Source organism: Caretta caretta, chromosome 2 (assembly GCF_965140235.1).
Source record: "Caretta caretta isolate rCarCar2 chromosome 2, rCarCar1.hap1, whole genome shotgun sequence".
NCBI classification, from domain to species: Eukaryota; Metazoa; Chordata; order Testudines; family Cheloniidae; genus Caretta; species Caretta caretta.
This window is the reverse complement of record NC_134207.1, coordinates 245,638,954-245,665,663: the sequence shown is the minus strand read 5'-3', so window position 1 is coordinate 245,665,663 and position 26,710 is coordinate 245,638,954. Positions and strand designations below refer to the sequence as shown.

General features: G+C 41.3%; 1 protein-coding gene across 1 annotated transcript in view; it reads right to left on the bottom strand.

Annotated features, from left to right (window-relative positions):
- PITRM1 (pitrilysin metallopeptidase 1) overlaps positions 1-26,710 on the bottom strand; it is a 46,609-nt gene that overhangs the window by 3,260 nt on the left and 16,639 nt on the right. The window contains exons 13-26 of the mRNA XM_048837679.2: positions 26,281-26,415; positions 24,422-24,560; positions 22,759-22,875; positions 18,636-18,768; positions 18,049-18,169; positions 16,630-16,706; positions 16,066-16,231; positions 15,855-15,955; positions 14,618-14,738; positions 13,357-13,428; positions 12,597-12,709; positions 6,470-6,595; positions 4,782-4,927; positions 2,744-2,846 (exon numbers count right to left, since the gene is read on the bottom strand). Coding sequence (XP_048693636.2) covers positions 2,744-2,846; positions 4,782-4,927; positions 6,470-6,595; positions 12,597-12,709; positions 13,357-13,428; positions 14,618-14,738; positions 15,855-15,955; positions 16,066-16,231; positions 16,630-16,706; positions 18,049-18,169; positions 18,636-18,768; positions 22,759-22,875; positions 24,422-24,560; positions 26,281-26,415 — 1,670 coding nt within the window. The remainder of the gene's footprint in view (positions 1-2,743; positions 2,847-4,781; positions 4,928-6,469; positions 6,596-12,596; positions 12,710-13,356; positions 13,429-14,617; positions 14,739-15,854; positions 15,956-16,065; positions 16,232-16,629; positions 16,707-18,048; positions 18,170-18,635; positions 18,769-22,758; positions 22,876-24,421; positions 24,561-26,280; positions 26,416-26,710) is intronic.

Genomic DNA, 26,710 nt, shown 5'->3' with positions numbered 1-26,710 from the left:
ACCTAAGACGTCTTTTGTAGGTGACAAATCTGAGGAATTGTCACAGATTGAAGTGTCACTAGAGGAGGTTTTGGAATTAATGGAGAAACTTAGCAGTAACAAGTCACCGGGACCAGATGGCATTCACCCAAGAGTTCTGAAAGAACTCAAATGTGAAATTGCAGAACTATTAACTATGGTTTGTAACCTGTCCTTTAAATCAGCTACTGTACCCAATGACTGGAAGATAGCTAATGTAATGCCAATATTTAAGAAGGGCTCTAGAGGTGATCCTGGCAATTATAGACCGGTAAGTCTAACATTAGTACTGGGCAAATTAGTTGAAACAATAGTAAAGAATAAAATTGTCAGACACACAGAAGAACAAATTGTTGTGCAAAAGTCAACACAGTTTCTGTAAAGGGAGATCACGTCTTACAAATCTATTAGAGTTCTTTGAAGGGGTCAACAAACATATCCAGTGGACATAGTGTACTTAGATTTCCAGAAAGCCTTTGACAAGGTCCCTAACCAAAGCTCTTACATAAATTAAGTTGTCATGGTATAAGAGGGAAGAACCTTTCATGGATTGAGAACTGGTTAAAAGACAGGGAACAAAGGGTAGGAATAAATGGTAAATTTTCAGAACAAGAGAGGGGTAACTAGTTGTGTTCCCCAAGGGTCAGTCCTAGGACCAATCCTATTCAACTTATTCATAAATGGTCTGGAGAACAGGGGAAACAGTGAGGTGTCAAAGTTTGCAGATGATACTAAACTGCTCAAGATAGTTAAGACCAAAGCAGACTGAAGAACTTCAAAAAGGTCTCACAAAACTAAGTGACAGGGCAACAAAATGGCAAATGAAATTTAACGTGGATAAATGTAAACAATGCACATTGGAAAAAATAACCCCAATTATAAATACAATATGATGGGGGCTAATTTAGCTACAACTAATCAGGAGAAAGATCTTGAAGTGATCATGGATAGTTCTCTGAAGACTTCCACGCAGTGTACAGCGGCAATCAAAAAAGCAAACGGGATGTTAGGAATCATTAAGAAAAGGAATAGAGAATAAGACGGAGAATTTCTTATTGCCCTTTTTAAATCCATGGTATGCCCACACCTTGAATACTGCGTACTGATGTGGTCCCCTCATCTCAAAAAAGATATAGTGGCATTAGAAAAGGTTCAAAAAAGGACAACTAAAATGATTAGTGGTTTGGAACGGGTCCCATATGAGGACAGATTAAAGAGGCTAGGACTTTTCAGCTTGGAAAAGAGAAGACTAAGGGTGGATATGATAGAGCTATATAAAATCATGAGTGGTGTGGAGAAAGTGAATATGGAAAAGTTATTTACTTGTTCCCATAATATAAGAACTAGGGGCCACCAAATGAAATTAATGGGTAGCAGGTTTAAAACAAATACAATGAAGTTCTTCACACAACACACAGTCAACCTGTGGAACTCCTTGCCTGAGGAGGTTGTGAAAGCTAGGACTATAATAGGATTTAAAAGAGAACTGGATAAATTCATGGAGGTTAAGTCCATTAATGGCTATTAGTCAGGATGGGTAAGGAATGGTGTCCCCTAACCTCTGTTTGTCAGAGGGTGGAGATGGACGGCAGGAGAGAGATCACTTGATCATTACCTGTTAGGTTCACTCCCTCTGGGGCACCTGGGATTGGCCACTGTCGGTAGACAGGATACTGGGCTGGATGGACCTTTGGTCTGACCCAGTAGGGCCATTCTTATGTTCTTATTACACAATAGTAGGAAGAAACTTCCCTGTGATACACACTCTCCCAGCAGGTATTCAGAGAAAGGTGCAAACATCTGGTACCTCTTGGAGACAAGATCCCTGTCCAGGTGGCCCATTCACCTGACATTATATATAATTCAGTATGGTTTAGCAGATGATTTTATACCAGTGGTTCTCAACCAGAGGTACATGTACCCCTGAGGGTACAAAGAGCCCTTTTAGTACATCAACTCATCTAGATATTTGCCTAGTTTTACAACAGGGTACATAAAAAGCACCAGTGAAGTCAGTAAAAACTAACGTTTCATACGAACAACTTGACTATACTGCTCTATATGCTATACACTGAAATCTAAGTACAGTATTTATATTCCAATTTATTTTATAATCTATATAGTAAAAATGAGAAAGTAAGCAATTTTTCAGTAATAGCATGCTGTGACACTTGTATTTTTAGGTCTGATTTTGTAAGTAGTTAAGTGAGGGGTAAATTGGGGGTATGCAAGACAAATCAGACTCCTGAAAGGGGTATAGTAGTCTGGAAAGGTTTTGAACCACTGATTTAGACACCTAAAAGCAGGCGAAGAATGATAGAACTGGGTCTAGAAAAGCAAATTCATCTCCAAATGGACTAAATCTGGAGCCATCTTGTTTGAGCTAAAAGAACAAACAGTTTCTGATCCAGTCAGAAGCAGAACAGCAATCTCAGCAAATTAAGAACTGCAACAGAGTTCACAAACAAATTAGAATGTTGACTAAAAAGCTAAATGGAAAATGGCGATCCTCCTTTCGCAGGCACAGTGATGATATGAATGCAGGTACAGGAAAAAAGTTACCTCAGTGGTCAGTCTTAGAAGGAGAAAAGGGATGGTGGCTTCTTTCAGGCAATGTAATAATGCAAACCTTTACCAGCTATTTTACATCAGACAGTTTTTAATCTGTCAAACTCTTACAAGGGATCTGGGTTTACTTGCATTTCTAAAATGAGCACAGACTCACTTGTTTGCCACATCGATCAGGTGATCACGGCTGACAGCAAAAAGCTGCTCCCTGTGTCTCTGCTTCATCTCATCTGAGATGCCGTTCAAGAAATAATTCATCCCTAAAAGTAAGAACGTGACTTGGTAAGTGTACTGAGTCTCTGGCATCGAAGGATAAAAATCAGATACATGCACCGAGTTCTCCAAAGTAGGATAGCTGGGAGAGGAATGAATACAGTTTGCAGCTAGTTAAGAGCTCCACAATTCTAGGCTCGTCATAAAAAGTACAGTACAAATGTCTCATTGTTAACCAGTGTCAAGGCTAGAGCTGGGCAGAGAATGGATGTTCCATTTTGTGGAGAATTTTAAAAAAATGTTTTGACAAAAATCAAAGAAGTTTTGATTTGAACTTAAATACAAAATGCAAAATTTTAACCAAAAAGCCGTTTGGAATGAGAAGATATATATATATATAAATAATTTATTCCAAAAGTGTCCAAATGGGACATTTGACATTGTCCGAACTTTTCCTCTTTTTTCTCCAAATAGAATTTTGGTGAACTCAGAATGATTTCATGAAGGTTCTGATTTTAGCAACCCTGTTATCCAATGGAAAGCTGTTCTGTCAAAGTTTTGCAACCAGCTCTAGTCAATGCTGCTAAGACAAAGATCTGACCCACCTTTTTCTCTATATACGGTCTACATAATTCTGCAAACAAATGCTTCTATATACTTACAAGAAATCCTGTAACAAGAATCACTTCAGTGATCAAAGAGGTTAAAAATAATCACAGAGGGACTTCTTGACACTGCAACTTATGACCCAGTAAGGGGAACGTTAAGCAATCACCATACATTTGTGGCTCTACAGCTCCGTTCAACTCTCTCTTCTCTCTCCTTCTAGCTACTGGGAAGGATTTTAAGGGTGTTTTCTTTCCTCTCCTCTAAACTCCATCTCACTGGAGGAGCTCGTTCATTTCCTCAGTCCTCACGAACATTGCTATTTTCAGTGCTTCACTAACTTTGCCTGATACCAGTTAGAGTGTGAGCAGCTCCAGACTAACCTGTGCACTGCACAGGACTGCCAGGCAGCTCAAGCTCCAAAGGACGAGAATCATTACTCTCTGACAAGCCACCGGCATGCGACATTGAAGCATTTTGCTCACATATGAGCACCTGAAAATTGACAGTGCCTAGCCTGTTTTCATTGTTCAAGCTAACAGGCAGAAAAGCCCACGAAGGGTGGAAAAGTAAACGATTCTTGAAGTTTTTTTGTTTAACAACCTAAATGGCCTTGCTTGTGTTAACACTTTACAGACATACATTGATTTTTAATCTTAGTGTTCCTTTATTTATACTTAAGGGATGGAGTAGGTGCCTTAAATCCAAACCGAAATTTAAAGTTATCAGTGGGGAGAGCTGTTCTCTCAAACTGCAGACTATTTTGAACCGTGTTTAAAAAAAGTTCTAAAAAGAAAAGAAGCTACCATTCATCATGACATCCAAACATGCAGCTAATTTTACTAAGTTATTTACACTTAGTACTTTTCATCAAGTATCTCCAAAGCACCAAACAAATTTATGCGTTCCCCATCTCTAAAAATAGAGAAACTGAGGCAGAGAGGTTAAGCAAATTCAGGATCAGTGTACACATCTGGCTAAAACAGGTATATACTCCATACACTTTTCCAAGTATTCCATTTAACCAACAGACCTATATGGTTTTCCTATGTGCCAGAACAGGTGCAATTTTTTTAGGCTGAGAAAGACAGGTTAAAGGTTTAGTTATTTGAGTTCCCCCTATTCTCCCATGACAATATTATGATCACAAGCAGCAATAAGAACATTTCAGTGAAAAGACATTACACGTGTGATCTTTAAGGTGAGCAGTAGCATCTTGCTGTTTTATAGAAACTAATCCTTATGTTAAATCCACTGAAACCAAACATGAGCTTATGAAAGGGAATAGATGAGCAGACTAGGAATCATTCACTTCCTTCTAAGCCTAGCTAGAACACTGGATTCCCTTGCTGGGGAACTAAGAACATAGAACATACCTTTGTCTGAAGGAGCTATAGGAGTATCTACAGCTGAAAACACCGCAAGCTTGGCTTCGTCAATGTCTTGCTGTGCAAATTCCCCAGACTGAGCCCATTCAGCTGCTTTTTCAAAAGTTGAAAAGGTTGATATAGAATTTGGATCCCTAACAAATTAGAAGAAATTCCTTTTGTATTACAGATGACAACCTGTGTCTGTACAACTTTTAATACATTTGTTTTTAAACCCACTGCCTTTCATTCAAAGATTCCTAATCACTCACCAAATTCTATAAACTACATCTAGACCACACACATACCATATTCGATGAAGGCAGCTGTCTTCATACAGCAGATAGAAACGCTATACAATACTTTGAGATAAGGAGTATTTTATTCAACAGAAGTTATAGCAGATTGTACGTAGGCAGAGTGGGCCAAATTCAGTACTGATGTAAATAGTTTCTAAGCTGGTCATGAAAAAGGTACAATTAAATGGAAGTGCTAACTCAGTGTAACTTGCACAGATTTAGCATTCAGCAAATGTGAAAAAAAAAAAAAAAACCTACAGTGATATATTATTTGGGGACCAAATTTAGTGCCTGGCATAAGAAGGTGTAACTTTCATTAGTATCAATATCAGTTATGCTTACTCCAAGGATGAATTTGGTCCTTGAGTTCTGAGCATGGTGTAGCATAAGGTGGGGTGGGCAGAGGTTACACCTTTCTGCAAAATTGCTTTTCCTGCTTACACCCATTTTGCAAACCTACGGATGTCCAAAATTGGTGAAAATTACACTATGTCGTAACTCTCACCTGCTGTGAGGCTGACAAATGCTTACAACACCACTGAATTTAGCTCAGAGCCTTCTGTAGGAGCTGTGCTAGGCTGCATGCAACCCATTATAATTATTTAATTAGTCTAAAACAGTGGGCATGTACTCCATCTCTGGTGAAGAGTCATGGAGTTAATTACCACCTGGTTTGGACCTCTGTTTCAAGTTTAAGACGAACAGCAGAAGCTTCAGTAATCATGTACCTCATAAGACCAGACAGAAACAATTGTTCAGGGCTGATATAAGGAAAAAAAGTGTAATCTAGTCAGTCACCAGCACCACTTTCTGCTGTAATCAAGTCTTCCTTGGAGGTCTCCAGCCCAATCACCCCACATGGAGTCATGTCTGGTTCTGCTACGGAGGGGAGAGGCCATGGCTTTTGGGAGAAGCCAGTTTAGATCTACATGTCAGGAACCTCACTACCTCCCTCAACTACTGTTCTTAAAATGCCTCAGTTCCCTCTCTTCATCCCCACCGCCAGGCCAGGAAGAAACGTGCTGAAGCTGGCATACAGTTGAGGCTGGTAGTAAAACTAGCACACTAGTCACCACATGCACTGAGTAAGGAGGCAACAGGGTAACAGCTACCACCAAGCTGGGCTGAAGTGAAGCCTAGGATGTGAGAGGGGTTTTACTGAATCCTGGAAGGAGCAAGGAGAAGGGGAGAAAGCCAGAAGCCAAGTGACAGATCTCAGTGATGTCAGCAGTAAGCCCCCCTTTCCTCATCTCTAGCTCAAGCCTCATTTTCTTGTCCTATTCAAGTCACTTACAGTCCTGGCAGGTAAAGTTAAATTGAGTCTGAAATGATGGCTGCATATGCAGAGACCATGGCTACATTTCATAGACAGACTCTACAGAGGACACACAGTGTTACCTGTAAGAATAGAAGGTGAATATGCCACTATGACTGAGTGTAGCACCTCCTCCATAAGCACCTCCTTTCTCTCTGATTTCCCTATGCAAGAATTTAGCTGTCATCAACCGTGCAAGGATCCGAAGGCTGAAACAAAAGATTAAAGCAAAGGTGTTAAATCTGCCCTCTGGCTATTGGGTATCTAATCTACCACCTCTCCACTTGACCAGAGTTTTTCAAAGATCTAAGTTATACAAATGAAGTATTCCTAATTGCACCCTACAGTAACAATGATGGTTTAAGCACAAAAATGAAAAATTTTAAATTGAGCCATCTTCAATACAAAGTCTCTTGATTTCTCCATACTAGAATAGCCCTACCACTATGCTCCCTAACTTCCCTAAATAGTTTAAATTTCATCTCTCTCCAGGAAATGTAAAGTTCTCTAAGCCACCTATTTGGTCACATATCATGTCATCATATACACAAAGAAACAGGATCAGGGTGTGTAGGGTTCTCCTTCAATTTGGAAGTTATAATTCAGTTGCTTTTGGTACCCAAATTCTAACAACGTGGCAAATTCTGTCATTGTAAAAAGACTTCAGCAGGAGTCATGAGCAGAAACAGTAGATTTTGATCCAATGACTCCACCCTCCCTTACAGAACTTGTTAGAACACAAGCAGGTGATATTTTCAGGCAATTATTTAAACACAAGATCAACAGCTGCGTAAAGACTGCCTTCAGAGGATTTCTCATGAGTGTGGTTCAAAAATATATGGAGGTTACTTACCTGTAAATGGAAGTTCTTTGAGATAGGTGATCCCTATGTGTATTCCACAAATTGGTGCGCATGCATGCCATGCATCCAACTCTGGAAATTCTAACAAGCAGCATCCACTGGCCCGCACATGCACAGTAGTTCATCTCATACTCCAGATCGAGGACATAAAAGGCGATGCAGGCCAATGGCTCTCCAGTTCCTCTTCTTACGAATCCAAAAAGATCCAAAGGGACAGAGGGTGGATACTGGAATATAGATTGGGACCACATACCTCAAAGAACTTCCAGTTGCAGGTAAGTACCTCCATTTCTTCAAGTGCTGGTCCCTGTGTGTATTCCACATGTGGATGACTGACAAGCAGTATCCAGACTGGAGGGGGGTACAAGGATGCTTAAACTATTGCAGTTTCCACTGCTGTGTCCGCAGCAGAGGCTTGAACTAGCATGCGATGTTTAACTCTAGCTAGCCACCCTGGACATGTCCATTGTGCACTCCATTGTGCAGTGATGTTGCAGAGGCAGCTTGCGCTCTGGTGGTAAGTGCCCTTACCCTGTCAGGTGGAAGGATGTGTGTCAATTGGTAGCACACAATGATGCACCCACAAACCCATTTAGAGATCCTCTTAGAAGATATAGTTTGTCCTCGTGAACTCTTTGTAAGAAAGAGCCTAGGAGACTTCCTGATAGCATTCTACCCGCACAGGATCAAATCTAAGGTGTGTCTGATGTCAAGGGACTGAAGCTTCCTTAACAGAGTTATGGCGTTTTTGGAAGAAAACAGGTAAGTGGATAGCTTGGTTGACATGAAATTCCAAAATAACCTTGGGGAGAAATTAAGGATTCAATCAAAGAAAGACCTTTTCTTTGTGAAAACAGTATACAGTTGGTCTGCCATGAGGGCTCCCATCTTGCCCACCCTTCTGGCTGAGGTAATAGCCACGAATAATATGACAGGTTAAACATGCTGCCAAGGGTTCAAATAGCAGCCCAGTGAGTGCTGACAGCATGAGACTGAGGTCCCTCTGAGGCGTAGATTTGATGATTAGCAGAAAGGTTCTAACTAGGCCTTTCATAAGCCTCAATGTTGTAGGGTCGATAAAGATAGAATGCCCATCTACTGCAGAAAGGATGACACTGTGTTGTTCAGGTGAACACCCTGACCCATAAGGGATGAGTCTGTTACAATGGGGACTGTGGAGGTGGGAGTGACAAAGGGAAAGCCCACTCTCTCTCAGAGACTACCTATACCTGCTGATAGTGCAGGGGTTACAATTTAAATGTACGGCCACCCCCAGAACAGCTTGAGTGATGCCCCCTCCCAGGCAGGTCTCCCCGCTTACCCTGTCTCCCTACCTGAAAAGTACCAGGCCCCTCCCTGTAGCTCCCAGCTGTTGCTCCTACCTCTCCGCACAGTGTGCAGCTCACAGCTTGCCAGCTCTGGCAGCTGCCACGCAGGGACAAGCCCTGGCCGCACCATGTGACCAAGCGGGACTGACAAACCTTGGCAGAAATCTGCGGGACACGTGACCTACATACCGTCTCACACGTCGCCTCTGCTGTCACTTCACCTGGGTTTGACCACCAAATAAGAGAGGCGATGATTCTGGTGGGAATAGTTACACTGGTGTTAATGCGATCCTTTTCAGATGAGTAGACTGAACAGAGCAAGGTTTGTAGGCAGCATATATGAAACCTGGAGGAATGGGTCACATAAGTGCATGAGGCCATGTGGCCCAGAAGAAAAAGGCACATCCTGAGCGTAGTTCTTGGTCTGTGAGTAATCTGTGCTATCAGATAACTCATTAGCTGAAATATTTCCATGAGGAGGAAAGCTCTTGCTGTAGTGGAGTCCAGTGTCACTCTGATAAAGTTTATCATCTGTGTGGGTATTAAAATGGTCCTTTCTTCATTTACACAGACTCCTACTATGAATACTTTGGGCGCGATCATCAGTCTAAACTCTGAACCGGAAATGCTCTTGCTCCACTAGAAATGAAGGAACTTTTTTGAGACGGCTGAATATCTATCTACATGGAAATAAGGATTCTTCATGTTGAGAGCCACGAACCACATTCCCTCCTGTCCTGAAATTTGACTTTTGAATAAAAATGTTCAGCTGTTGAAGGTCCAGAATGGGTATCCACCCTTCGTCTTTTTAGGGGCCTTAGAAGTAAGGGGAATAGAACCCCTTTTCCTTGACACTGAGGTGGTACTGCTCTATTGTCCCTCATAGGAGGAAGGATGCCTGGCAAAGAATCACCTTGTAATAGTGATCCTTGAAGAGGGACTTGTGGGGGGGGAGGAAGGGAGAAACTTTATGGAGTATCCTTGATGTATAATTTCTAGGACTCAGCTGTCTGTCATGATGGAATCCTAATTGTGGGTGAAAAGTATGAGGTGGCCCTCAAAGATCATGGGGGTAAGAAGTGACTGGCATCAACAGTGGTAGATGGATCTCAACTATGCATCAAAAGTAGCCCTTGGCAGGTGGCTGAGAATGGGCAGAGATCATGGTAGTAGAGGTGGCTGATAATCAAGGTCTCTGAATCCTGTCATTTACAGGGAGGCTGAGCGTTGACTGGGGAGGGGGCAGCCTTGGTTTATATCCCTGCCTCTGGTGCATTCTTCACGGGACTGGGGTGTAAACCCCCAGGGAGTGTAGAGTCATCCAAGTCTTTCTACAAGTGTAGGGATGTGCCCATTTTCTCAATGAACAAACTCAACTCATTGAAAGGCAGGTCCTGTTTGGTGTTCTGGACCCCCTTGGGAAGCTGTGAGCAGTGAAGTGAAGACTCATGCTTCATGACTATGCTTGTGGTTAAGTCTCTGGATGCAGTGTCAGCTGCATCTACCGCAGCTTGAAAGGAAGTCTTAGCCACTAATTTGCCCTCCTCTAAGAGAGTCTGAAACTGGGCTCTGTCATCAGAGGGAAGATTGTCCTTAAAATCCTATTTCACTAATGAGGCCTGATAGTTAGTGATACAGAATTGTAAGCTCATAGACGAGAAGACCGTTTTCCCCATAAGGTCCGATCTCTTTGAGCCCTGTCAGCCTGTGTGGTCTTGGGATGCTGTGACTTTGCTCTCTCTAGGGCTACAAGGGAGTTGTGCGCCGGGTGGGAGAAGAGAAATTTAGCCTCTCTGGCAGGGACATAATAGCATCTCTCAGCCCTCTTAGATGTGGGGATGTATGAGTTTGGAGTGTGCCAGACTACTCTGGCTGGCTCCATGACTGCCTTGTTGATCAGGAGCGCCACCTTGCTTTGACCAGATGCTGGGAATTCTGGACCTCCTCAAGTGTGTCTGGAGGTCACTGGCAATTGTATGAAATAGCTCCTGGTATTGCCTATGGTCATTCAGTGGAGATAGTGAGGATCGAGTGACGGCTTCATCTGGGAGACAAAAATGAGTTTCCCGTCGATAACTGCACATCCGGGCCTATGTCCTCCTTCTCGTACTCCAACGGATCCAGTGGTGCCACGTAGGAGAGTTGTTGCAGGATTTGTGGACAGATCCAGGGCATCTTCCACAGGGATGCCAGGGCCCCCAATAAGGAAGGATCAACTGCACTTGGTGTGAAGCCCATGGCATTGTGTACCAGTGATCCCTAGGGAAGTCAGAACTGGGAGGATGGAGCTCAGATCTCCTTGACTGTCTATCGTGGCTCAGCTCTCTACAAGGAGATGACAGAACAGCAAGAGCGTCCTATCTATCCAAGTCTGACAACTGCTCTCACTTCACTGGTGGAACCAACAATACCGGAGGGTTGGAGAAGGGATGGCTCCAGTGACAAAAAAACATAGCTTTGTCCTCTACTGTGGCAACGTCCCTCATAAGCACCAGGCCAGAGAAGAGAAAAGACTGAGCATGAGAGAGGAATATATCCTCCTGTGTAGTATAGAAGTGTCCATAAGACTTAGTGCTCGAAGCATTCCAACAGTCAGCACTGATGGTTCCGACTCGTCCCAGGGAGTTGTAGCCAGGTGGTCCTGAGGAGGATGGGACAGTACTGAGGAAGAAGTAGGCCCAGCACTTCTGGATTGAGCCAGTGGGTGTCAGTCCTTGCGTTTTGGAACTGGAGCTACCAGTGGTACCAACGGCTCCTTTTTCCATACTTTACCCATCAATCTGTGGGTCTTTGATGATCCTGGACCCATCAGATTCGCACGCAAATGCTCACCCAGCCTGGATGGGCTCGGGAAGGATTCCTTCCCTTCACAGGCAGATCCGGAAGGACATCTGTCCTTACGAGCATAAGAGAGTGTTCCTCAGCCCTGGTCTACACCGGGCGGGAAATCGATCTAAGTTACGCAACTTCAGCTATGTGAATAATATAGCTGAAGTCAACATACTTAGACCTACTCACCGTGGTGTCTTCACTATGGTGAGTAGACGGCTGCCGCTGCCCCGTCAACTCTGCCTGCACCTCTTGCGGCGGTGCAATACAGGAAGCAATGGGAGAGTGCTCGGGGGGGTTGATTTATCGCTCTAGACTAGATGTGATAAAATCGATCCCCGCTGGATCAGTCGCTGCCTGCCAATACGGCAGGTAGTGCAGACATACCCGTAGTCTCATGGAGAACCCAGGAAGAAGAGTACTTGAGCTAAGCAGCTGTAGATTCCACTCTTAAGCTCGTGGTCGGAGGGGTGTTGCTCATCTGATGGGGCAAATGTACGGCAGGGGGGTCTCCCTGGCCTGGATCAGAGAAAGGCCTCAGCCTTCTCCATAAGGTGTTTTCTTAATCAAAGTTCACAAGCTTTGCAAGTTTGCAGCAGAAAAGCGTGACAGATGCTGCACTTTGCAGCAATACAGGTTTCATCCAAACAACAGAGACAGGGTTGATGATTGTCATTCATGGAAAAGGAGCAAGGGCAGGGGAGATGGTTCTTGAACCCTAGGACTTTAAAGCACAGTCCCAGACCACAGGGAGGAAGTCCCCGGTATTGGAGGGGGGGGAACCTTACCTATACTAATAACTAACTATGCTAATATAAACTATACCCTGTTTAGAAATGTATTTACAGAGTATAAGGATAAAAGCTGGAGAAATATGTGGACACAGGGATTCCAACTCAGGCCATGAGGCAGTAAGAAGGAACTGGAGAGGTGTTGACCCACACTATCTGTTATTCCTGGGTCTGGCGCACAAGGTGAACTTCTGTGCATGTGTGGGCCAACGGACACTGCTTGTTAGAATTTCTGGACTCGGAAGCTTGGCGTGCATGCGCACCTACATGTGGAATACACAGAGACCAGCACCTAAAGAAGAATTTCTGCATACATCCTGGTTAATGGTTTTCAGTCTAAAACGAGGTCAGTTTTATTTTTATACACTGTGTTTCACTGCTGATCCTTTCTGTTTCCCACCTTGCATAATCAGGAGCTGTGTAGGGAACAGTTCGAATGCATTCTCCAACATAATTCACTGGGAAGGAAAGTAGAAAATGGGTCTTCATCTGACATGGTTTGAAAGTGGGCTCCTGAGAGAAAATTGCATCTGGGTTGATTAACATTGCAGTTAGAGATTTTAAGTAGCTACAACAATCCATTCATTTGAGAATATTAGCACCATTGCATACTTCTTAAGAAGAGCCTGACACTCTCAAACACCAGCACCCAAGCATTCAACCTAGCACGGGTTATTCTGTTAAAAAATGATGAAATTGTGCGCATACCCCTTGTAATAAATCATACATACTGAAATTGTCTTGGTCTACTACAGCAGAGGGATGTTGTACAAATACTACCTCATCATCACACTGCACATTCTCAGTTATGCAATCCCTGTACCTTACTGATTTGCATAACCCAACCCAACCCTCTCCTCTCTGCAACGCCTTCAGAACAAACCATTCAACGCACATAACTCCTGATATTCAAATACCACAAAAATGAAATAAATAAATTACTCTTAGTAATCAAGGGTGGGGTAGGATGGGTCAGATTTCATGGCCGTAGGCCTAGGAAGTTCCAAGGACAGTATCCAATGACAGTGCAAGATGAGAAAGCACAACATATTTCAGTTAAGCATGAGTAACTGGAGAGAGTACTGTTCATTGGAATAACTATAAAAAGGGCCAATTAGATCAGTAATATGATTAACCAAAGTCAAATAAACTGTACTTACAGTAATTAGTTTTCTTGTGATTTGTGAACAATTAAGCCTTTCCCTTCCAATAGGCACGGGCTCTGGAGATTTCTACAAATATAGGACTTTGTATTAGAGTTTCAAAAGTCAGAATAAGGAATATTACAAAAAGTCCCCAGATTTTTCCCCGGAGGGTCATGCATCACCTTTTGCCCTCCTTCCCCTACAAACAACAAAAACATCAAGGGAATTTGATTACTTGTTTCTACTTGCATTTATGAGGAAACACTAAAATGGACTTCATCCCATGGGTAACCTGGCAAAAAGCTGTGCCATATGATAACCTGAAGTTCCTAAGGGCTGTATTGCCAGGCTTTAGACAATGACTTTGGGCTTCTTAAATCCATCTATCGTGCACTAGCCCAAGAGGTTTGCACAAGTTACGGTACTCCTCCTTGGACACAGTCCTTAAAGCTTATTTCCGTTGTCTTATATGGTCCATGCTTATAGATCAGAATTTGCTCCATCTGAGTGTGAACGCCACTGAGCACACAGAATACTTCCCTAGATGTCCTAGCCCAGGAATGAGTTATTCTACAGCTGAATGACTGTTTGGAGCTGCACAGCACAAGAGATTTCTCTCTGCAATACATCTTAAATGGCGCTCAGCTAAAGAGAAGTGACAGGACTTACGCGATGGGAGGAAAAAACATCCCTCCTCCCCAACACCTGAAACAGCAATCAGGGTGTGGGATACAAGTCCCAGTAGTTGAAATCAGAAGTTCAACCCCCACCTAATCAACCAAGAGGAGTCCTTCCACTGAAGCCACACAAAGGTTTATACATTCTCCTAGAGATGTGCCCAAATAAGAAAGCTGAGATGTTCAGGGACAGAAGGAAGCATATTTTTCATTAGTTGTGTGAGAAGCTACTGTATTAGATTTTCCCTAAGATCTCCATCCACCCCTTAAATAGATAAATAGTTTGTGGCCCAGCAGATATTTACATTAGATGACATTATAAACTATTTTCATTATCACTGAGTTGAATAACTAAACAGTAAAAAGTGCACAATAGCTGGGCAAACAGTTTGAAGGTCACATTGCATACCGAAGGAACTGATTTCTCTTTGAGACGCCACAAGCCTCTTTGTATGGACAGGATGTGTATAAGTTCACCAAACCATTTGCCTTCCATTTGAGCAGCCTTAGTCTGTCTGCTATTAATCTTACTCAGTATAGTAATTCAAAAATAGTGGTTAACAAAAAATTTTACTCACAAATCAGATTTTTTTGCTTACCTCAATCACATAGGGGCGGACAGGTTTTCTCTCTCTTTTGCTTCTAGCGATGCCCTTTAAAAAGTTTTCTACTTCTTTAGATGCTTGTGACATCTGTTGAGGTGTAGCATTCACTGAACATCTGTTTAAAAAAAACACACCTCACACATAGTAGCATGTTTCTTGCAGTTTTATAACCTTTTAGGTTTCAACTATTTCCCATCCTTGTACACGTTTTTTTTTAAAGCATCATCCAAATCTCACAAAATCTCTGTGCCAGTGACCCTGATGATAAACACAAATTACAGCTGTAAATAAGGAAAGCATTGACAATTATGACTGCAATATACCACCAGCGCTCTGTCATGAGAAAATCCCATTGGATTCTCATTGCTTTCCCCAAGACAATGAATCAAAACTTGTTCAACAGCATCAGACTTAGCACTCTACAGTAGTTGACAACCTGGCATTCCTGCCCTGAAGAGACAGATAAACTATGTTTAAGCTGTAAAAGGCAATCTCTCCACGCCACTATTACCAATTCTTTCTTTACAACTATTTCTCACCATAGATTCTTGCATTTAATAAAAAAAAACTGCACATAGGTTATTTCCCTGCCCCCAAATCAAGGTACAATATCCTGCAAACTAAAAAAATTCAGAATAAGTTTAGTACTTCAGTAGCAACTTTTGAAATTACAGTGCCTGAGTGCAAACATTTTGACTTTAGCATTTCACTTATCTTTCTTAATATTGCAAAAAATGCAAAGTGGATTCCAAGACCTCACTATTTCCCCTTAGAAGTAGACATGCCAAACCTGCTAAACCCCCCACCCCACATACAAAAACAGAAATTGGGCTTGTTTTGGTCCTAATTGGCTTGTGAGTTGCTTGTTGGGCTTGTAGCTTGTTGCTTCTTTTTTTTTGATCGGCTTCCAGCAAGCAAGAGCAAGGGGGGAGAGAGAGTCAGAGGTGCACAGTCGGCCCACCAGTCTCAAAACACATGACAGGCGCAGGAAGGGGAGGGATCTAGTCACAGAGATTTGGGGTTCCTAGGGATTGTCTTACTTTAGTCTTGTTTTGAAATGGGTTTAGTTTGATTTTTGGCTTATTGTGAAAGTCAGGGTGCTTATTTACCGCATGAAAGTTGGCAAATGTGCTTAGAAGCAGGAACTTCTCCAACCTGCATTGCATGAGTTTAAGGATAACAGTCAATGAAAAATCTTAACAACAGTAAAGGAACATTAACAGGTTCTCACCTCATGTTATCACTGTTTAATAAATATTTCTTAATGCGTGGTAGTTTGCGTAGTACTGGTTTAATATCAGACATTTCTGCAATTCGCTTAATCAGTTTCACCTGAAAAGGAGGAAAGAAATAATCAGCAAATGTGACGTATACATTAGCATAAATAAGCACAGCATTATAAGAGAGTTTGACATCAGTTAAATGAACCACCTCCCCTTTACCTGATCCATGCCATTAAACATTTCTTGTAACTCTCCAGCAGGCGTAAGGGTTTTGCTAGCTCGAACAGATGCATATAAATGCCCAGAATCAGGAATGCCATTTGACAGCTCTTGTGCAGTCATCTTAACCAGTACCCTAAAATGTTCCTCTTCTTCAAAGTGTGGGCTATATCGGAAAGGGAGAAAACAACAGTCACTTGCTACAATAGTACAAATTCATTAAACAAAACAAAAAAGACAAAGGAACTACGGAGAAAAATGCAAGAATTCTCCAGATCTCATGCAGAAATGTTCTAGTCTACTTTAAAGTATTAAATGGTTCATTGTGACAAATTCTAAAAATAGCCTTTACCCATTCAGCTGATTAATGCATTATATGGTTTGTATAGAGAGCAGAATATTTTGATTTAGAGCATGCTGAAATTAAGTTATGCAAAACCAGAACTGCTCCAGAAAAACAAAGTAGGAACTTTTTTTTTTCTTTTTTTTTGGGGGGGCAAAGGGGAGGGAGAGAGAGCGGAAGGTAGAAAAGGGACCAAAAACACAAAAAAACCAATACACTACTTGTTAAAGATTTCACTCCATAAGTGCATCATGTCTGGCAGATTTCTATCCAGGCACAGAGAAGAAAAGAGCACACCCTAAAGGAAAAATGAAGATACTTCACACACAGGATAAACCAATAGAAGACAACTGAAATAAAGGCTGCAGAAACACGCGGTAGCATTTTATGAAAGTGATTATCCAATTTCAGCGTAATGGCCTACATCACAGAACTACAACCAGATTTACACTTTATTCAAGAGAGACCCACTGCTAAAACTTCAGGGCAGACAAGAGGCGTAGTTACATAGCTCTACATGAATGGTACCTTCCCTACAATGGGGTAAACCCTACCCCATGTGCCAGTAAGAGCCAGCTTCTGTGCCTCTATGTCAGCTCATCACATCCAGATGGTAGTTAAATGTGGTGTAGAAGGAAGGCAGTGAGACTCTAGATCAAAAAAAGCTGTTCAGGGGATGGAGAGCTCCTGCAAATGAGTCTCTAATCTAATCCCCTAAAGAACCCTTCAGATATACTGGTTCCCCTCTCTCCATACACTGTGGGCAGTAACTACTGCACAGCAGTTACAATAGGAGAAGAGGACCACAACAGGTCAACATTAAGAAAAATTAAGAGTCTTAATTGGGTTGAGTGGGGAAGTCTTAACAAATCTGACCCCCCTAATGAGCTTGAATACGTTGAATATTTGTTAACTATCAATATCAATGTCTATCTTTAAAGATTTTCAAAATTTTTATCCATTTCAATTGTCACAATGAGAGATATCATGGGGGAGATCAGACAATTATTTAATGACAGTAAATGCTGAGAATCAAATTGTTAAAACTTTAACCATTGTAACACAAATTGTGAACATCACACATCAAAATATAAAGTCAATAACCTTATATCAAACACTAATAAATTCTCAATCAACATTTTTCTTACTTTGCCTATTTGTAAATTTCTATTATCATCAATGAAAATATATTTTGGTCTGTGTGTGTATGGTGAAATCAATGCTTTCTGACAAAAATCTAAGCTTTCATGTTTATACATATATTAAAAAGTCCTACACTTATTGTGCCATGCCCCTTTGTCACAGAAGAATTGAAACAGGAAAACATCTTTTGTTCTTAGTTTTTTTTTTTTTTTTACACTACTTGGATACTGTGGTGAGAGAGGTTATAAAAAACAATCTGAAGATAAAGAGTCATGTAAAACGTTACCTTTGGGATAAAGGTAAGTTACGGTGATAGTGAAATTTATATGTTACATAAGCCAACAAAAGCCCACTTCTACACCAATTTTCAGCCCACCATGTTTTGAAATCATTGAAGTGTTCAACATTAAGTGCCTGCTTTATGGAGAAATTTTGCTCCACCCTTAACTACAGTGCTGTCAGTGTAACATAACAGCATATATACTGTTATGATGTACCTGTTCATACGCATCCAGATGCGAATCATCTGGAACGATGTGTGGGCTGACAGACATGCCACCTGTTTTTAGCTCCATTTGCTGGGCTTGCTCTCTGTAACCAAGCGCTCCGCAGCCCATTCTGAAGGGGGAAAAAAAGTAGCGTTTTATTTCCACATACAGTAAAACCAGAAACAATCCAATTTGTCCAATACAAATACACAAGATACCTTAAAAGGGTAAGGTTACGTAATCTGAGGCTATCATCAAATACATGTTTTTTTAAATTAAAGACACTAGGTTTTTGTTTTTTTTTTTTTAATGTCAGCAAATACCCAATATATGCTATTAAACAAAGAAAAAAATTAGAATACAAGAAGAGAATTAAAAATGTATTTGATAAATCAAGCGGTTTACAAGCTTACTGGCTAACTGTCTCAGACCCTCTCCCATAATCAAAATTATTTGTACTATTGAAACATCACTGATATTACACAAAACAGAGGTAAGATAGAAAGTAATTGTTCTAGGAATTGTTCACTATCAATATTTCCATGTATTGTAACACATCATATCATCCTCAACTTCAAATACGCTAATTATCTTACTTAGTAATGACCCTGCAGAAGAGTGGCACGTATGGTTTGAGCTCCTCTGGAAGTGTATTCAAGCTGGAAACAGCTCTGAAATATACCATCCCATTGGTTGGCTGAGAACAGTATTGGACAGGGATTTCATCAGCTATGAACAAGAGAAAAACATTGCAGTCTGCATCCCTCACTTTGAACACATTGTAACTATGACATTTGCCAAAAGTACTTTAGACTAGTTATTTTTGACACTACAAAGGTAATAGGAAGCCACTTCCTGTTTTAACTGAAGGTATTATGATGAGTCCTGGACTGAATCATGAGTTTTCTAGGCCAGTATATAGTTATACTCAATAGGAATCACCTTCCAAATTACCAGATTGAGAAAGATCATTAAATATTTAAATTTTAGAGTCAGAGAAGGACAAGATAGGTGTGGTATCTTTTTATTGGACCAATAAACTACTGTTGGTGAGAGAGAAGAACCTTTTGAGTTACAGCGCTCTTCTTCAGGTCTGTGTAACTCAAAAGCTTGTCTCTCCCACCAAACAGAAGTTGGTCCAATAAAAGATATTACCTCACCCACCTTGTCTCTCTAATAGCCTGGGACTGACACGACTACAACAACACTGCATAGAAGGATAAGAGAAAGCCGTCAAACAACTGAAACGCAAACTGTTTTTGAAAACTGCACTAAGGAACCCTTTGTCCCTTTTTCCCCTTGACCCCATCATCTCCAAAGAATAGCTGTGATTGTAAACAAAACCAGTGGAAAACCCAAATATATTGTGGTTATTGATGCGTAGACAACAGCCTTGCTGACCTGTGGGAAAGGAAGGAGGGTATTGTTTGGAGGAGTACAGGAGAAAAAGGGGGAAGGAGAAAAAGGAAACAAAGCAATTTTCAGCCCCATTTTCTTTGCTTTATTTTCCTCCCCCGTTTTAAGTAAATTGGGGGGAGGGGTTGCTTGTGCTGAAATGAGAAAGAAGCAGAGGTGGCATAGAGGTGACAATAGAGCAATGTGTACACAAAGAAGTACGCTTACTAAGGAACACTATATAGCACAATTGCATAAGTCAATATCTATCAAAACTCAGGGAACAGCATGACTGAGACAAACCCAAACATTTATGAACTCTGATGGCCTGAAGTAACTCAATTTTTGCATCAAACTTTCCGACTGCCTTTAATAGTCAGAAGCTCTCACATGCTCCTCTGGGACCAGAATTTGATCCTTCAACATTTTTTTAGAGGCAGAGGTGCTCTATTATGCTGCTCTAGTTATAAAGGTGTTTTCTAATTATTATGTGTTACCACAACAATGTATGTTGACTAAATTATGCATTAGTCTCAATTATGACATTTAAATTTTGAAAGAAATACCTTTCCATTTCTCACCAGAGAAACAGCTGCTTTTTGGAATTCTGCCCAGTGGTGATATTTAGTGGATAGCCATTGTAATTTTTACATTCTGTACAGGTTCCTGTAATAACTGGGAGATTATATTCACTTGCTAGCAAGTGGCAACAAAAGAACAGCTGTTCAGTATACACCTATTAGTTTTTCCTCTTTTCAAATTTAGTGATTTCAGTCTGATGGATAATGTTTCTTACCACTTTTAGTTGCTAAAGCAGCAGATTCTGTTCTATAGCCTACACTAACAGATGACAAATCCAGGCAATTTGGGAATCTGAGATAAATGTACTTCCAGTTCATTTCGACTGCTGCTGTCAAAGGCTGCTGTTTTGCAGAAAATCTCCCACTGAAAATTTTGTACAACCCAATAATACTTTCAGGATTTTGCTAAAATTAATCTTTTTATAATTAATACAAGTAATCTACAATTACTTGTTCTCCCTTGATTTAGGGGTATGGAATAAAAGCCTCAGTTCGAACCAAGTCCCTGACTCCCTCAGGAAACCGATGGGCAAGATCCCCTGGGAGAATAACATGAGGGGGAAAGGAGTCCAGGAGAGCTGGCTGTATTTTAAAGAATCCTTATTGAGGTTACATGGACAAACCATCCCGATGTGTAGAAAGAAGAGTAAATATGGTAGGCGACCAGCTTGGCGTAACAGTGAAATCCTTGCTGATCTTAAACTACAAAAAAGAGGCTTACAAGAAGTGGAAGATTGGACAAATGACCAGGGATGAGTATATAAATATTGCTTGGGCATGTAGGAACGGAATCAGGAAGGCTAAATCACACCTGGAGTTGCAGCCAGCGAGGGATGTTCAGAGTAACAAGAAGGGTTTCTTCAGGTATGTTGGCAATAAGAAGAAAGCCAAGGAAAGTGTGGGCACCTTACTAAATGAGGGAGGCAACCTAGTGACAGAGGATGTGGAAAAAGCTAATGTACCCAACGCTTTTTTTGCCTCTGTCTTCACGAACAAGGTCAGCTCCCAGACTACTGCACTGGGCAGCACAGCATGGGGAGGAGGTGACCAGCCCTCTGTGGAGAAAGAAGTAGTTCGGGATTATTCAGAAAAGCTGGACAAGCACAAGTCCATGGGGCCGGATGCGTTGCATGCGAGAGTGCTAAAGGAGTTGGCGGCTGTGATTGCAGAGCCATTGGCCATTATCTTTAAAAACTCATGGCGATCGGGGGAAGTCCCGGAAGACTGGAAAAAGGCTAATGTAGTGCCCATCTTTAAAAAAGGGAAGGAGGAGGATCCTGGGAACTACAGGCCGGTCAGCCTCACCTCAATCCCCAGAAAAATCATGGAGCATGTCCTCAAGGAATCAATTCTGAAGCACTTAGACGAGAGGAAAGTGATCAGGAACAGTCAGCATGGATTCACCAAGGGAAAGGCATGCCTGACCAATCTAATTGCCTTCTATGATGAGATAACTGGTTCTGTGGATTAAGGGAAAGCAGTGGATGTGTTATTCCTCGACTTTAGCAAAGCTTTTGACACGGTCTCCCACAGTATTCTTGTCAGCAAGTTAAAGAAGTATGGGCTGGATGGATGCACCACAAGGTGGGTAGAAAGTTGGCTAGATTGTCAGGCTCAACGGGTAGTGATCAATGGCTCCATGTCTAGTTGGCAGCCGGTATCTAGCGGAGTGCCCCAAGGGTCGGTCCTGGGGCCGGTTTTGTTCAATATCTTCATTAATGATCTGGAGAATGGTGTGGATTGCACCCTCAGCAAGTTTGCGGATAACACTAAACTGGGAGGAAAGGTAGATACGCTGGAGGGTAGGGATAGGATACAGAGGGACCTAGACAAATTGGAGGATTGGGCCAAAAGAAATCTGATAAGGTTCAACAAGGACAAGTGCAGAGTCCTGCACTTAGGATGGAAGAATCCAATGCACCACTACAGATTAGGGACTGAATGGCTCGGCAGCAGTTCTGCAGAGAAGGACCCAGGGGTGACAGTGGACGAGAAGCTGGATATGAGTCAACAGTGTGCCCTTGTTGCCAAGAAGACCAATGGCATTTTGGGCTGTAGAAGTAGGGGCATTGCCAGCAGATCATTCCCCTCTATTCAACATTGGTGAGGCCTCATCTGGAGTACTGTGTCCAGTTTTGGGCCCCACACTACTAGAAGGATGTGGAGAAATTGGAAAACATCCAGAGGAGGGCAACAAAAATGATTAGGGGACTGGAACACATGACTTATGAGGAGAGGCTGAGGGAACTGGGATTGTTTAGTCTACGGAAGAGAAGAATGAGGGGGGATTTGATAGCTGCTTTTAACTACCTGAAAGGTGGATCCAAAGAGGATGGATCTAGACTATTCTCAGTGATAGCAGATGACAGGACAAGGAGTAATGGTCTCAAGTTGCAGTGGGGGAGGTTTAGGTTGGATATTAGGAAAAACTTTTTCACTAGGAGGGTGGTGAAACACTGGAATGCGTTACCTAGGGAGGTGGTGGAATCCCCTTCCTTAGGGGTTTTTAAGGTCAGGCTTGACAAAGCCCTGGCTGGGATGATTTAGTTGGGATTGGTCCTGCTCTGGGCAGGGGTTTGGACTAGATGGCCTCCAGAGGTCCCTTCCAACTCTGTTATTCTATGATTCAATATATTGCCATATATATGAAGCCTTTTGATTTCCCATTCATTCTACTTCTCAAAGTAAAATGTCAGCAAATTAAGCTGTTTCTTCATTTTATAAAAGATTTAAGTTCACTAACCTGCAAATGTCATCTCCAGCTCAGTGAATGGGATTGTGGGCTCAATATCAGATACTTTTAGAGCTGGGAGACAGGAGGTATCCTGAGGTTTGCTTTGAAGAGCAATTAATTCCAAACCTAATAAAAGCAGAATACTAAGATTAATGCTTAAAGGTTTCCAATAAAAACTATCAAAACCCAGTGAAATTATGTAGCTAAGGAAAAAAAAAAAAACAAACACATTTCTGTGACAGATAAGAGTGATACTTCCCATTCCCAACAGCTCCCGCAAACTATTATAATCACTGTATTTTATTGAAATGCACATCAGAGGGCATCATAGAAAATCCATCATCATCCTAACAGAATGAAGTGTTTCTATCTCCACCCTTTAGGATAGCTCATGATCCAGAGATTAAAATATTTAACAGACACCTACCAGCCAGATGTCAAAGACCTCCCGCTAACAGCAAACTCCAGGGACGACAACACAGCTTTCAGGTGAAAAAGGTCAGTATCCACCTGGAATTCTTACCAGAGTGCTCTCTCTGGACCTTGCTACATGTTGGTTGGCTAAACCTGTTAGTCTGTTTGAAAACCTCAACCTCTATATCTGCCTCTGGCTAGTGGTTGCTTTAAAAAACCTCAAGTTCACCTTATAATGTAGGCGATCTCACCTAGCTGCTAGAAAGCTGCTCTCCCTTTCCCAAGCCCAGAACCTCCAGGCTACTCTGATGTAGTATCTCAGCTTCTCTACTCTTCTAGATTTTGTTTCTTTTTTCGTCAGTGAATACTTTATAGTCTGCCCTACTGCTGATGTTTATAGCTTTCCCAAGCACCAAGGCGTGTAACTGACATGATGTTTGTATGTTTCACAATTGCACACAGATTCCAAGTCCTGTTAATTTCATTTAGGAGCTGCTTGAGTAAGCTACAATGTTAGAGAGACCACAATCTGCAGCCTGAAAAAGACATCATTGTATCAGTTCACATTCAGCCTAGAATAATAAAGAAAGCTCAAACTTTTCGGAAGTGCTATATAGGTCTTCTCAGTTGGTCATACAAATTTCCCTCACAACAGTGATGGAACTGATGATACATGTCTGCTGTCCTGAGAGCAAGTTCACTATATGTTTCTAGTATTAGCAGGTTAATGTTAAAAAGAACATTGCCTCCCCCCTCTCCTACAAGGCTCTGATCAATTTCTTCATTTTTTTAAGTGAAGAGTACTCTAGATAGTTTTCAGAATAACAGCCGTGTTAGTCTGTATTCGCAAAAAGAAAAGGAGTACTTGTGGCACCTTAGAGACTAACCAATTTATTTGAGCATAAGCTTTCAAGAGCTACAGCTCACTTCATCGGATGCATACCTCTAGATAGTGGAATCTATTGGTGATGTCTTTAACCGTACAGTTGTCTTTTACATGCACATTTGAGCACACAGATTATTTAAAAAAAACAAAAACAAAAAACCCACACACACACACCAGTAAAATCTTCCACTTTCAAAACAAATGCTGATGGACTTTTGGTGTATATATATATATATATATATATATATATATATATATATATATATATATATAAAAAAGAACTATAAATATTCTGTAAGTGACAAATAAAATAGCTGATTGTCATTTTTTTAAACCGTTATCAGAACTAAAAAAGCATTACAAGATGCTAACCTTTTTCATACGTTTGTTTCTTCTCTTCTTCAGAAAGAGCATTAACTTTTTGTTTCAGTTTTTCGGCTTCCAATTTTGCTTGTTTTTCATAGTAGCTTTCATCTGGACTCATCGACAGAGTCAATCTATGTGGATTATCCTGTACAAATACATTCCCATAACAAAATATTAGGTTTAAGGACTGTTTCTTCCTCCCTTTCATCTTTAGATCCCTAGATTATTGCCATCACCAAGCAGACATATGCCGAATGCATATTATTTTGCTTGCATATCATTTGAAGCCACTTAAGGTCTCATTATTTCTTTCAGTTAAAATCCTACCCTTTGATACATTAATAAATAAGGGGTAGAAAAGGATGCACATAGCCACAAGCATGAGCACAAGCATCCCTCTGTGACACTTGAGCAGCCAGCATCCTTCAATGACATATTGGTCACTGGTCTAATTAAATCAATATAAAATACACCAGTGTAACTTTCTCACATAGACAAGGTCACAGACATGAATGTCCTAGAAAATAACCTAATTAACGTGCTAGGATAGTTAGAGCAGCCTAATTAGACCCTTTCCCCAGGCACTTCCCACCGTCTACCTAAGAGCAAGAGCTCAGACTCCACGTGAAACGGAGCTCCAAGCCACAAAGAGGGTAGATGCATCCTATACAGCCACCTGAAATCCTGCCTCAGAGGTGTAATGAATAACCCCAGTTCTCCAGCCAGGGAGCCCACCTGCAGTGTGCAAATTTTATAATTGCTATTAAATTCTTTGTTTTCTACTCTGAAGCGGGGAGCTGATATATTTACTGTGAATTTTAACCTTACAACTCAAATAGTTTCTATTTTATATAATATTGGGGAGGCTAGTAAAAGGACACAGTGAACATGAAAACCGTCCATTTAAAATATTAGTTTAAAAAGGTCAAGATCACTTGCTTCTGGGGAAGCAGCCCAAACCATTTCCTCAGAGACAAAAGGCAAACTGATATTTCAGCAGGTGTCAACAAAACTGAATGGACTATCACCTTTAGCCTCATCTCTACTTATGGCATCAGCACCGTTTGAAAGACAAAAGATGCATCATTGAACTGGGAGAAATCCAGCCAGACTGCTGTAAGCATATGGTGAGAGCCTGTGTTTTGCCTTTTATTTCTCTGTAACCAATTCTGACTTTTATGCCTTATTAATTGTAATCACTTAAAATCTATCTTTCAGTAGTTATTGTTTTATCTAAATCAGTGTGTGTTTGGATTGAAGTGCTTGGGAAACTTCATTTGGGACAAGATTTGTGCACATCATTTTCTATTAATGAAATGACAGATTTTCTATGAGCTTGCACTACACAGAAGGAAATAGCAGGGCAGTACAAGACGCACATTTCTGTGGACAAGTATCGGACTGGGAATTTGCTAGTGTCATTCTGCAATACAATTCAGGAATGGCTGGCTAGGAGCACTCATAACTTAGATGGGAATAATTTACATGCTAGAGGCTGTGTGTGAGCAAGGCCAGGAGTGATTGCTCTCACAGCAAAGCAGTGTAAAAGGCTCCCCAGGGCACAGCTGTTCAGCAGGCCAGACTGTACGCTGGGCAATGTCACACTTACATTTTGCCCAGAGAGTTCATGTACGCACTTTAGTTGGACATTTGGCAAAAATGGGCAGTAGCTTCATTTTTGAAAGGTTTAAGGTGTATATGATGAATGGACTGCATCTGTTAATGCTGACATTTAATCTACCTGTAATACTGGGTTTTATAATTAGGAAAAAAATCAAGAGGCCTAAAGCTAGTACTATTGTCACAGGCTCAAACAGTGTGATATAGAAATTAGTATTAAAAGAGCTTTTTCTTTAGTCTCTTACCTTAAAATACTGTTTAACTTTTTCTTGAAGAAATGTTGGGCTGTCCTTGAGGTGCTGCCTGAACTGAGTCACTTTGTCTGAAATCTTCAAAAGTTCCACAGGGTCTCCTTCATGATTCCAGCAGGAGGCTATGTACTTGAATGACAAGAAATTAGATAAACATGACATTTAACTGAATACACAGGCATTTCATGGATTGGTATTCATATTCCATAACACACACATTACCAGTCCTGTTTATATATGTATAGCAGACAAGCAACATGCAACACTTCAGTAATACCGCCATTTGATATGTACATAAGGTAAAAGTGACAATATTGTTTGTTAAGAGAGACATCAGAGGTTAATTCCCTCCCTCCCCCTCAAAAAAAGTTAACTTGGCAGGCTCCCAATTTTCTAAGTTTTCACCTTAAGGAGTCTTTTCACA